The sequence below is a fragment of the Asterias amurensis genome, chromosome 8, assembly GCF_032118995.1.
Source record: "Asterias amurensis chromosome 8, ASM3211899v1".
Classification (NCBI taxonomy): Eukaryota; Metazoa; Echinodermata; class Asteroidea; order Forcipulatida; family Asteriidae; genus Asterias; species Asterias amurensis.
In genome coordinates this window covers 1,048,281-1,061,216 of record NC_092655.1, presented here as the reverse complement: position 1 = coordinate 1,061,216, position 12,936 = coordinate 1,048,281, and the positions used below count along the sequence as shown (strand labels likewise).

Below are 12,936 nucleotides of genomic sequence, written 5' to 3'. Positions count from 1 at the left end.
AATGACACATAGCTCCATGCCACAGCCCGACGAAACCCGCTAGCATAATTCCATCGAAGTTTCTTGTAAGTTGCAAATTGTTATTATTATTAAACATGGGAATTGCTTTACTTGATATAAGGCCTATCGGACAACTTGTTGAGCGTGTAGATTTTCATTGCTTACCTATCATTTAATATTGTACATCTTGGTGAGCATGTGGACTTTAAAGGCAGTGGACACTATTGGTAATTACTCAAAATAATTATAAGGTTGATGGTATAAAACATTATGAGAAACGGCTCCCTCTGAAGTGACGTAATTTTCGAGAAAGAAGCATCTCCACTAATTTGATTTCGAGACCTCCGGTTTAGAATTTGAGGTCTGGGAATCAAGCATCTGAAAGCATACAATTTCGTGTGACAAGGGTGTTTTTTCTGTCATTATTATCCCACAACTTCAACGAACAATTGATCTAAAAATTTCACAGGTTTGTTATTTTGTGCATATGTTGAGATCGTCTCTAACTGCAGCGGTTCTGGAAATGATAAATTCATTTAATCAAAATGCATTTTTGAAGAACTAAGAGAGTATTTGTATAAAACAATGTAATAATTTTCTGTATTCGTTTTTCCATTCCCTTTAGTGCGAATGGAACAACGCACCATGCCCCATTTTGCGGTAGCCTTTTTATGGCTTATAGAATTTATTCTTACTTTTACAGTTTTTATGCCTTATAGCCTCAAAACCATACTATTTTGTAGCATTGTAGTTGTGCATTATTTTCAGCTGGTAATATAAAATAAACTACATCTGGAGTTTTCCGAAACCTGTATTTTCTTTATTGTTGCCTTGCCCCCCCCCCCCCACACACACACACGTCCGCATGACAATCCTTCATAGTTCACGGGGACCCACTCAACGGGCAAACTACCCGTACTCAAAAGTTAGTATAGGTGGGTATAATAAAAAACGATGCCGGGCCCTAGGGCGGGCCCCCACCCCTTAGGAATCGTGCGGTGAATAAATCGCGAAATGACTCCCCCCCCCTTCATATTTTACTCACATTGGTATTTGTGTGCTCAAATTCCCCGCCCCTCATCACACTACTCTGTTCAACTTGGTGGGCGCGGCGGAAGGGGGGGGGGGTCCGGATTGCATGCACTTTTGTATTTCCACTTCACAGATTATACACTTAGATACCTGTTCATGTTTCTCGTGTTACGTCTTTTAGCCTTCGAGAAAGACTCTGCTAGTGTCGAAACGTCAGGGAATTAACTATTTTGTGTGTGCATTTATATAGGTCATTTTGGTTGTAGATTGCCAAACCCCGCCCCCTCCAAATGTTTGTGTGTGTGTGTGTTAGTCTGGTGCCCAAAATGATAGAGACTTGGAGCACGGTTTTTTACAATAGGTCCTTTAGAATCAGACCAAAATGGCAGCTGGTTTTGCGAAAGTTGTGAAACGCCTTCTTCCAGGCGTTTTGGCGACTTTCTGTGAAGTTCCAAAACTTGGAAGTCGGGTTTTCCTAGTGCGGACGATGGCCTCCGGACCAAAGTTAGATTTGAGCGGTGTTTTTCCGCCAATTGTCACTCCTTTTGATGCTCAAGAGAACATTGACTACGACGAACTGTCAAAAAATATTGGTCGTTGGAACGCCATGCCATTGAAAGGTACGTTGTAGTAAGTTTAGGCATTCCCACCAGCTCACTGTGTTGTAATTATCTTTGAAGTAGGTTGTAGACCCAGGGAAGCTAAACGAACGCACCCACAATTGAAACTTGGTATTCTCTTGCACTTGAAAATGGCCTTGCCCTGTCAAAGATTCCAGGCCTGACTAATTTGCAGTAACCTCAAGGGTTTTAAAAAAGTTAAAAAAGGAGAAACAAATAGTTTTACTTATATAGTATACAAAGATTTCCAAGCATTGAAACCTGTGGTAGAACCTACTGTCATTTCAACAGGTATGACATTAAGAGGTTAATAATTTTGACCTACATGTACCACCAGTATGTTTATTATTGTTCAGGTTATGTTGTTCACGGATCAAACGGCGAGTATGTCTTCCTGACAAAAGAAGAGCGAGTTGAGATGATTAGGAAGGTTCGACAAGAAACATCTAAGGATAAACTTGTTGTAGCTGGATCCGGTTGTGAATGTAAGTCAAATTATAATCTCGATGATTTTATTGTTTAATAAATTAAATGCTGGCATCAAGTACTTAAGTGCACTGAACACTATTGGTAATTACTCAAAATATTTATTAGCATAAAACCTTACTTAGTAACTTAGTAACGAGTACTGGGGAGAGGTTGATAGTATAAAACATTGTGAGAAACGGCTCTCTCTGAAGTAATGTAGTTTTCGAGAAAGAAGTAATTTTCCACGAATTTGATTTAAAGACCTCGGGAATAAGATTTTGAGGTCTCGAAATCAAGCATCTAAACGCACACAACTTCGTGTGAGAAGAGTTGTTTTCTTTCCTTATTATCTCGCAACTTCAAACGACCAATTGAGCTCAAATTTTCACAGGTTTTTTATTTTGTGCCTAAAAATTATGTTGAGATACACCATGGAAGAAGGTACACCAAGTGAGAAGACTGGTCTTTGACAATAACAAATAGTGTTCAGTGTCTTTAACCACAAGGAAAACTGACACCCCTGAAAAATATTGACAAAATAGGGAGACTGCCAACATTAAGGCTAGCTATCCCAGTTGGTACAGCACTGGATGCTTAAAGGCAGTGGACACTATTGGTAATTACTCAAAATAATTATTAGCATAAAACCTTACTTGGTGACGAGTAATGGGGAGAGGTTGATGGTATAAAACATTGTGAGAAACGGCTCCCTCTGAAGTAACATAGTTTTCGAGAAAGAAGTAATTTTCCACGAATTTGATTTTGAGACCTCAAGTTTAGAACTTGAGGTCTCGAAATCAAGCATCTGAAAGCACACAACTTCGTGTGACAATGGGTTTTTTTCTTTCAAAGTTATCTCGCAACTCCGGCGACCAATTGAGCTCCAATTTTCACAGGTTTGTTATTTTATGCATACGTTGAGATACACCAAGTGAGAAGACTGGTCTTTGACAATTACCAATTGCGTCCAGTGTCTTTAAGGCTAGCTTTCCCTGTTGGTACAGCACTGGATGCTTAATCCAAAGGTTGCAAGTTCAAGTCCAACACTAGTTAACTTTTTTTTAATATCCAAACTTTAAAGTTTTTGTATACGTTTGGTTTTGAAGCAGCAAGGATCTATCAAACGTCAACCACAGAAAAACATTATTTAAAAAGATTTCTTCAAGGAAACTCAGGCCTTGCATTTAGAACTTAAGATGCCAGTTTAGGTTTGACATTTGGCAACAATTTAATTGGCGTCTTACAGTTTGTTTGTTGGTTTCTTAGCAACAAGAGACACCATTGAAATGTCTAAGATGATGGCAGCGGCAGGAGCTGATGCGCTTCTCGTTATTACACCTTGTTACTTCAAAGGTTTGATGACATCAGAGGCTCTCATCAAACACTACTCTAAGGTACAGTCCTAAGATTTCTATTTTTGACCTTCAACCACTTCAAAAAATAAATAAAAATGGCCTGACGTATTTTGAATTTTTTTTTCTTGGAATTGTTTTGAGCTTTTTGATTAATCAGTCCTTTAAAAAAAAAATATTTGGTTTAATAAAACCTTGACTTGACAAAGGAAAAACAATAATTCTGTCAGCAAACAACGAAGAACTAAACAAAAATTCTTCAAGGCGTTAAAAAGCATATGCCTTAAGTCTGTCCAAAAATTGCCATTCATCAACACAGTTTTTCTGAGACCCAAATTTCTGTGGTCTGGTGTGCACCCACAAATTTCTCGGCCCGAGAATTGGTTGGTATCCGCTTTTATTGTGCTAAGTGTCGGTGAAAATACCAATAGTTTATTTCTGTTCACTCATCAAGTAGAAACGTTTCAGCTGAAATTTTCACAAGTGTTGTTGCCCAGCGGTTAAGAGCATCGAATTCAAACTCTGGTGTTTCTGATCAGCAGAGTGTGGGTTTGAATCCCTAGCCGTGACACTTGTGTCCTTAAGCGAGACACTTACCATTGCTTTTTCCTTCGGATGGGACATAAAGCTGGTTGTCCCATGTGTTGTGTAACACATGTAAAAGAACCCAGTGCACTTATCGTAAAGAGGAGGGGTTCGCCCCGGTGTTCCTGTATGTGCCGTAGCACCTTGTTAACTGTTATAAGGTGCTACATAATTGGGTCTCAGAATTCATTACTTCAATAACCTATATTTCTGAAAGTTTGTATATACTCAGCGCCTTAAGTACCTTGTTTGATAGATAAGGGTGCTGTATAAGACTTTGATGTAACTTTCCTTGTATCTTTCTTCATGTTTTAGTCGATGCATTATGTTGACAAAACCAAATGGTGACCCTATCTGCTAAAATACATAGGATATGAACTGCCTCTAGCTACCAGGCAATCTCGATGGTCTAGTTGGTATGACACTGCTCTAGCTTTGCAAAGGTCATGGGTTCGACACCATACTGAGTAATATGCCTGTGATTTTTTTTTCCACAGAGCTCAGGAAATTATTGATTATTCAGTGCTAACACACATCGGTGTATTTACGGGTAAAACCAAAATATTCTTTATCCCCAATATAAATTAACATCTATTATTCACACTTATTATGTGTAGTGTGGGCATTTGAGCATGTTAGTTTGGGGCTTGTGTAAAATTTCATATTTTTATGATTGACGTGTAGGTGGCAGACCAATCCCCTGCTCCAATCATCCTGTACAGCGTACCGAAAAACACTGGCATCGAGCTGCCAATAGAGGTCGCTGTTTCCCTCTCGAAGCATCCAAACATCATCGGGATGAAAGACAGCGGTGGCGACGTAAGCACTCTCTTTTTTTAAAAGATTTGGGTACTTTTGCAAAATGTCCACAGATTGACATTAAACTGACACTGTTTAAAGATAATGATAGTAGAAAGCTTCCCTTCAAATATTACTTACTGAGGTGCTGTAGTTTTTTAGAAATGAGTAAAACAAATCACAAAGGATTTTTTTGGCTCATTGAGACAAAAATTATTTTAGCATGTAATAACGTAAAAACCAGTTATACCATAACATACCATAACTGGTTAATACGTTTTTACATGCTAAAACTGAGACAGCACCTCAGTATGTAACTTTTTGAGGGAAGCTTTCTACTATCATTATCTTCAAACTGTGTAAGTTTAATGTAAATCTAAATCTGATGTACATATTAACAAGCTTCAGAGAATCCAAAACTCTGCTGCTAGATTGGTGACACGTACTCAAAAGCGTGAACACATTTCTCCTATTTTGCATGATTTACATTGGCTTCCGATAAAACACCGTATTCAGTATAAGATACTTTCATTAACTTTCTTATGTTTGCAAGGTTTAGGCCCAACTTATCTCCAGGAACTCATCCAAAAATATCATCCAGTTCGTAATCTCCGCTCTAAATCCAGGTCTCTCTTAGTTTGTCCCTCGACTTTTACTAAATTTTATGGGGCCAGAGCTTTTGCAGCAGCAGCAGCAGAATTATGGAATAGTCTTCCGGACACCATAAAACAAGCTCAAACAGTGAATTTATTTAAGACAAAGTTAAAAACACATTTATTTTTGCAATAGCCTTCAGTACTTCTTTCTGTATCAACTAAATTTTCCTTTTGTATTTACTTCACATCTCTATTAACTTTTACTTCTCTATTAACTTTTTCATCTCAAAGCGCATAGGGACTTCTATGTGATTGTGATATGCGCTCTACAAAAATGGTTCATTATTATTATTATTATTATTATTATTATCTGTGGACAGTGAGTATTGTGTTAGAAAACAGTACATAGACCCTTTAAAGGCAGTGGACACTCTTGGTAATTATCAAAGACGAGCCTTCACAGTTGGTGTATCTCAACATATGCATAAAATAACAAGCCTGTGAAAATTTGAGCTCAATCGGTCATCGAACTTGCGAGATAATAATGAAAGAAAAAACACCCTTGTCACGCGAAGTTGTGTGCATTTAGATGGTTGATTTCGAGACCTCAAGTTCTAAATCTGAGGTCTCGAAATCAAATTCATGGAAAAATACTTCTTTCTCAACCTCTCCCCATTACTCGTCACCAAGGAAGGTTTTATGCTAATAATTATTTTGAGTAATTACCAATAGTGTCCACTGCTCTTAAAAAACTTTATTCCTTAAAAAAAATTAAAAATGTTACTCTACGAATTGTGCTAATAAAGCGCATTGTACCTTTGGAGAATGCTTTTTAAGCGTTTCTTATTATCATTGCTATAACACTGCGGAGGGATCAAATTTTGAAGTGGAGCTTGTTGGCAGTGGAGCTCGTAGGCAATGGTCCTTGAGGTCTGACGTCAAGTCAAGCTACTAATGAACAAAATGCAGAAATAGAACTCAATGCTATGACACATGTTCAGGAAAAATAAACAATAGACACTTATAGTCTAAGGACAAACACAAACATTTGACTTGGATTTCTGGACGTAAATAATACCAAGGTTCTGCAGGTCAGCAAATCTGGTTCAAATCTGGTTCAAATTAAAACTGAAGACACATTCCAACTTGATATTTGTTTTTTTTGTATACAATGATTTCAACCGATAAACCTTCTATGAGCTTCCCTAAAACTGTGCTATGTTTGGTCAGAGGTGATAATTGACTGCGAATCTCCATGTCCTGGGCCCAATTTCATAGAGCCGCTAAGCACAACAATTTGCTTAGCATGAATGTTTGTCTTGATAAAAACAGGATGACCAACCAAATACCCACGTGATTTTCAGGACAAGCAAACAACACCTGAATACCAGTAACAAGCAATATGCAACAAATAGTTGGTCACCCTGTTTTTATCAAGGAAGACATTTTTCATGCTAAGCAAATTTTTGTGCTTAGCAGCTCTATGAAATTGTAACCCAGCCTCAGTTTGATTACAATGAGTTGGAATGGAGTAAAATTATGAGGACCACACCGTAATAAAGGTCTATTCACTGCTTGCCTAGATTCCCCCTGTCCCCCTTGTAATAAATATTATTATAGTAAAGGGCTATATAAGAACCCCAGTGATTTGATTACCTTTTGTGTCTTTCTAATGTAGGTTGCTAAGATTGGAGCCATAGTTCATAAAACACAAGAGAATCATTTCCAGGTTCTCGCTGGTTCAGCAGGATTCTTCTTAGGATCATTATCAGTTGGTAAGATCACATTTCAATCCTTCAGTTAAAAAACAAAGCGTGTGTCATTTAAAAGCACTAGACACCTTTGGTAATACACCAAGGAGCGTGTGCGTATTCTGCGTGGAGCTATTTAACCAATAGAATGCATTCTCTTTGCGTCATGATTGTTATTGTTTTCGTTATCGCTGCAGTGTGACTCGGCCTTAGCAAGGGATCACACCCAAAGTTTTGATACAGCCTTGGAAGTGGCAGCAGCGGGATTACATGTTTCATTTCAAATATCTAGTAATAAACCACGAGAAAGTGACTGTGTAAACTTCAAATGAATAGACCGATCCATTAAGCTCCGCTCCATTGCATCTTGACCAATCACAACCCATTGCGCAACCGAAGGTCCGCCAAATAAAGTCTGTCACATGCGTGTGCGTATGCTTGACGCACGCGGCAGAGTTGTGCAGAAAGGCATTGAAGGGGCTCACGTGTTCTTGCTCACACTAGCACCTGGGGTAGAGCCTAATGGATCAGTCTACTGTGGTTGAAAACAGAAAAACTGATATTTGTCTTGTTGTACTGCAATAACATGGCATGGCCAGTGACAGATACAACACTGTTTAAACCGGTTTAAACCCCACCTCTTAACTAGTTTTAACTTGCTGGTGCTTGCAGGCATGGTGAACTTAATCACTATTGTTGTATAGTCAGTTCTATGTCCATTGTTGTTCCTGACCCACATAAGTTGTTCTTGGTTGGTCTGTCCACTTGTTTTCCTCAGTTGATTTACTCCCCATGCCTGCATGCTCCTCTTCAATTCATTCCTTTTTTTTTGCTCATCTAGTTGTCCTCCTGTCATGTTCTGTTCTGGGTTTTTATTTGTATTTTTTATATTTTTTGTGTGCTTTTTGCTTGAATAATTATTGTATATAGGCATTGCATGGTGGGGTATCAATATATATTTGGTTTGTGGTAACACCATGTGTGGATCTACTTGCCAGGTAGAGTTGTTCTTAGGGAACTGTCTTGCTTTATTATACTGCCGTGGAGTAGAAAATCGGAGGTTCGGGAGACTTCTCAGTTCTGAAAAGAACTGTCCTGCTTTATAACTATTACCAGGGCGGATGGTATAGAAATTTGACTGGACTACTACTTAGCTTATAGGATCGTAATAACTGTACTGCCGCGGAGTCGGTTCGAAATTGGTCTCAACGTTTCGACTAGCTTGCTCTAGTCATCGTCAGGAGACTGAAGAGGTAGAGAGGAGTGGGCTTATTTATAGGGGTTCAGTGGATCCACTGCAGGTCAATCAATGCTCTGATTGGTTGTGTGGTTGGCGGGCTCAGGGCCATTGTTAGGGTTGCCCATTGTGTGAGAAACCTCTCGGGTGTAGTGAGGCGTGTCAGTAGGTTGGTGGTTGTTAGAGGAGGTGGGTGGTATTATTGTATTCGTTATTATTTTGATTGGTTCGTTGCTTTTCGTTTAACTTTTGCTGTGCTTTTTGATGTACTTTTATTTGTTGAGGTCAAATAAATAATAATAATAATAATAATAATAATAATAATAACACTACAATGACAAGTCATTCTCCTTGAAACATGTACGTCAACCTCTGTCCCAAGGAAGTTGTGTTGTTGTTTGTGCAAAATTTTCCAGAGGCCATTCATAATATAAGTTTTCTCATTATTTTTTGGGGGATAGTAGGGTCTCTGGTGTGCCAATGTATTCTTTGTGATTGCAGTGAAGTTGTTGGCCTAGGAAAAAACTGCCCTGGGCGACTTGGGAAATTACATACTGTAAGAATTCAACAAACACCCAAGATAACAAGCGAGAACTTTTTTATCCTGATAACATTTTATTTTCAGCACTCTCTATTATTTGTCAGCACTCTCTATTATTGATAGCAAGACGTTTTGTAATCCTAATTTTTAGCACTTTAAAGCCTGTTTTCAGTAAACAGCTCACATCCAGAGGCCGAATTAAGACAATTTTTACAGATAAGAAAATTTACAGATAATATTACTAAAAACGACATGAAATACATATGGGCAATTCCACGGTCAGTCGTATTACACTTGTCAGTGTCATTTCTCGATCTTGGTGCTAGAAGTTCTATGTGAGATACTCTTTCCACTAAGTTTATAGACTGATTTGTACTTGACACCCAAGGCTTTGAATTGATGATATTAGAAGTGTTGTGGGCTTTGTACTCTGGATGTTATAACTTTGTAAAAAGCTGTCAGTCGCATTTCACAAAAAGGACATGGTAAAAAAAACTTGTCACAATTAAAAAGCTTGCAAAAGTGTTACTATATGTAAAACACAACTCTTATACATGAGTATCCAACAGGATACTTATAAATGGTCAGCAACTTGAGCTTTTAGGTTTACATGGCAAAACCATGGTCAGTCGCATTATGGTCAGTCGCATTAGTTTTCCAGACAATGTAGCCATGCCTACATGGAGCCCAAGCTGAGTTCTTATTTGGCAAAATTGGGTTCATACCTTGTCAACAACTAAAAATAAATTGGTTTCATATGTTAGCTATAACTTCTAAGTGGTGTGATAGTTGTTACAAAAACTTGATATTTTGGTGTCATGTCCATGTTTGCTTGGAATTGCCCACATGCATACAAAAGAAAACAGAAATCAAATATAGATAGGTAATATAATAACGTAAACGAAAGCACGTTGCCACATGTTTGAGTGGGCCTTGATGGTCTGCACACAACTCTATCCTGCATACAGCTGATTAGCTCCTCCTTGTTGTTAACGCCTGCATCCTTGATCAGGGTCTAGAGCATGGGCTTGGTGGGTCTTCCCTAATGGCACCTGCTGTGAGTTGGCTCCCACATAATGAGCTTATTGGCTGGTAACTCTGGGTGCCGTAGGCAGTGACCGGCAAGGCGCAACCGACGCTTCTTGATCGTCTCATTCAGTGGGAGGATGTTGCCACATAGCTTAGTGTACATTGGTGTACATGGCTTCGATGGCCTAAAGAAGCCGGGTGGGATTCCATACGCCTTCAAGATTTTGAGATGGCATCAAACCCTGACCTACAACCGACTTGTTTTCTGCCCCCAGTGTTGAGCAAATGGACGGCAGTACCAACGCCTCGTTGCTGTTGAATCAACAGCAGGCCATCAATCAACCTGGTTTTGATGTCAGCAAGCCCATCACCCCCCTCCCCCCCGACCAAGGGGTTTCCTACACCCAAGGTCAAACAAACACCTCAGTTAGTTTACCATACCTAAGTCCCCCCTTTCATCGCATCCAAATCATCTTCAAGCAAGCAGGAATCAAGGTGAATCACTCCGCATCCAAGAAACTCCATCGCTTTTTCCAATCACAAAAGGAAAGGAAGGACCCCTCCACCTGTGCTGGAGTCTACTGCATTCCATTTGACAGGGAGTAACCTTCCCACCAGACTTATCTCAACATATGCATAAAATATCAAGTCTGTGAACATTTGAGCTCAATTGGTCGTCAAAGTTGCGAGATACTGAAAGAAAAAACACCCTTGTCACACGAAGTTGTGTGCTTTCAGATGCTTGATTTCGAGACCTAAAAAACTAATACTGAGGTCTCGAAATCAAATTTGTGGATAATTATTTCTTTCTCGAAAACTACTTTACTTCAGAGAAAGCCGTTTCCCACAATGTTTTATACTATCAACAGCTCTCCATTACTTGTCTTATGCTAACAATTATTTTGAGTAATTAACCAATAGTGTCAACTGCCTTTAATACTATAATTATGTGTGACAATAAACAGACTAACTAACCCTACCCTTACTCTGTCAACCACCAGGCGCTGTCGGAACTGTCTCCGCACTTGCCAACGTTCTACCTGGAGAGATGTGCCAGCTCCATGATCTCTATAAGAACGGTAGATTGGATGAAGCCAAGAAGTTGCAGCATCGATTGATTGAACCCAACAGTGCCGTGAGTAATCCATCATATTAGTCTTTTAATCAAAATCGTTCCAGACTTTTGAGTTTTGAAACCCTACAAAAAAAACAGAAACAGGAAATCAAGGCCGCTATAGACCTTTCTATCGCAACGCTACACCCATATATTTTTTCCCCAACTGAGGTGCGAAAACAAGGGAAAGCCATCAATGCAAAACAGAAACAGATGGCTACAGTTTGTTACAATGTTAGTAATAGTGTTGAATTTGTTGGAATCAAAGCAACAAATCTTAGGCGGTCTTGAATGAGACCAGTGGGGTGGAGCAAAACCTAGACCGATAAAAAATCTGATGCCACACTTTGAGGCTCGAGAATCAGGCCAGAGATCTGCCATTGAGCCCATGTGAATCCTCGTCCATAATCACCTTTAGCCCCTTTCACACGCGAGCATTTTAGCAAGAGTCCCTTGCTAAAATGTATCTCGTGTGAAAGGGCAACAGTTTTTAGAGTCTCAAGGGTGCCTTGTAAAATCTAGTCCAACATTGCTATATTTTGTCGGAGGTCCGGACCTTCGACAAAATCTTACACTAGCGGAAGTTTTGACCAAGGACATGGGCTACATCATCGTGTGAAAGGAACCATTGTTTATTGAACGACATCCTAGGTGTAGTTGCCAATACAGCGCATGCTATTGTGGGTGCGATCTTGTCCCATCGAGGTGATAAGGATTACGAATACTTTCATTGCACACAAGGCTTGTTAGTTTTTTAACTTTGCAGTGTGAAAGCTCACAAAATCAGTCACACACTGACACACGGAGATAACAAATAAACAATCCACGCTCGTAAATTTTGTAGCAAGGGACCCTGGCTATATTTTTGCTGTGTGAAAAGGGCTGGACACCAACATTTTTTTCACGTGGAGACACGTAATAAAATTCTACGTACATTTTATAGAAAATATGCACGCTGCATCATCGTGCAGACGGCCACAAGTAAAGGTGCTAAACATCAAAACACAGATATAGAAAGCTTACGTCACTGCAGTTCGTCCTATGAAATCATTGTATCCATTCATTAGTTCTGTAAAACCAATTTGAATGACAGGGGACCAGTCTGAAGCGAAATCCAACATAAGCTTTCTCAAAGGTGTTTCTATTTCTGACCTATTCAATCTTGGCTGGTATGTTAGAGTCGCAATCATTAAACATTTTTTAACAATAATAATATCAAAGTCTTATTTGAAGGAAAACAAAAAGAATCGGAAGAGTCGAGACTTGGCCATGCGCCAGGGAATTTTGCAGAAACCCCTCAGCCCACCACAGGGGGCCTGTTGTTGCACAAGTTCATTAAATTGTGGAATTAAATTGCACCTCATTAAACAAATGTATGCTCGAGGGCATACGGTTTCTGAAATGTCCTTACGTCCGTTTGAATTGGTCGGTACACGCAGGCATACACGCACAATCCAGGACCTACAATAATAAAAAAAGAGAACAACAGGTCCCCCGTTTTCCCTCAGAAAAGCGAGCTCAATCATTTTACTAGCCAAGGACATGTAGAAAAGACAAGGAAGAAGGTTTCAGTGTTTGCTGTGGAAAATAACAGTATTTGTTCCATGGAAAACTTAAGAAGGGGCCAGAACCCCAATCGACTTCCTAGAGGTCCTAGATTTGGAAGGCTAGTAAAGATACCACGACACCATCCAGACCACCCACACATGTCAACAAAGTCTTGTCGTATTTCTTTAAACTACAGGGGCTATACGATAATCTCAATATTTTAACTATCACCTTTTTGGGGCCAAATAGTCATCTTAGATAACGG

At 39.3% G+C, this 12,936-nt stretch overlaps 1 protein-coding gene across 2 annotated transcripts in view; it reads left to right on the top strand.

The window, feature by feature from the left end:
- Positions 1-1,412: 1,412 nt before the first annotated feature.
- The window catches only part of LOC139940475 (4-hydroxy-2-oxoglutarate aldolase, mitochondrial-like), a 31,235-nt gene continuing 19,711 nt past the window's right edge, over positions 1,413-12,936 (top strand). For both annotated transcript variants that reach the window (XM_071936750.1, XM_071936749.1), the window contains exons 1-6: positions 1,413-1,652; positions 2,009-2,137; positions 3,387-3,514; positions 4,742-4,876; positions 7,130-7,226; positions 11,011-11,144. In XM_071936750.1, the coding sequence (XP_071792851.1) occupies positions 1,415-1,652; positions 2,009-2,137; positions 3,387-3,514; positions 4,742-4,876; positions 7,130-7,226; positions 11,011-11,144 (861 nt within the window). In that variant the 5' untranslated portion in view covers positions 1,413-1,414. The remainder of the gene's footprint in view (positions 1,653-2,008; positions 2,138-3,386; positions 3,515-4,741; positions 4,877-7,129; positions 7,227-11,010; positions 11,145-12,936) is intronic.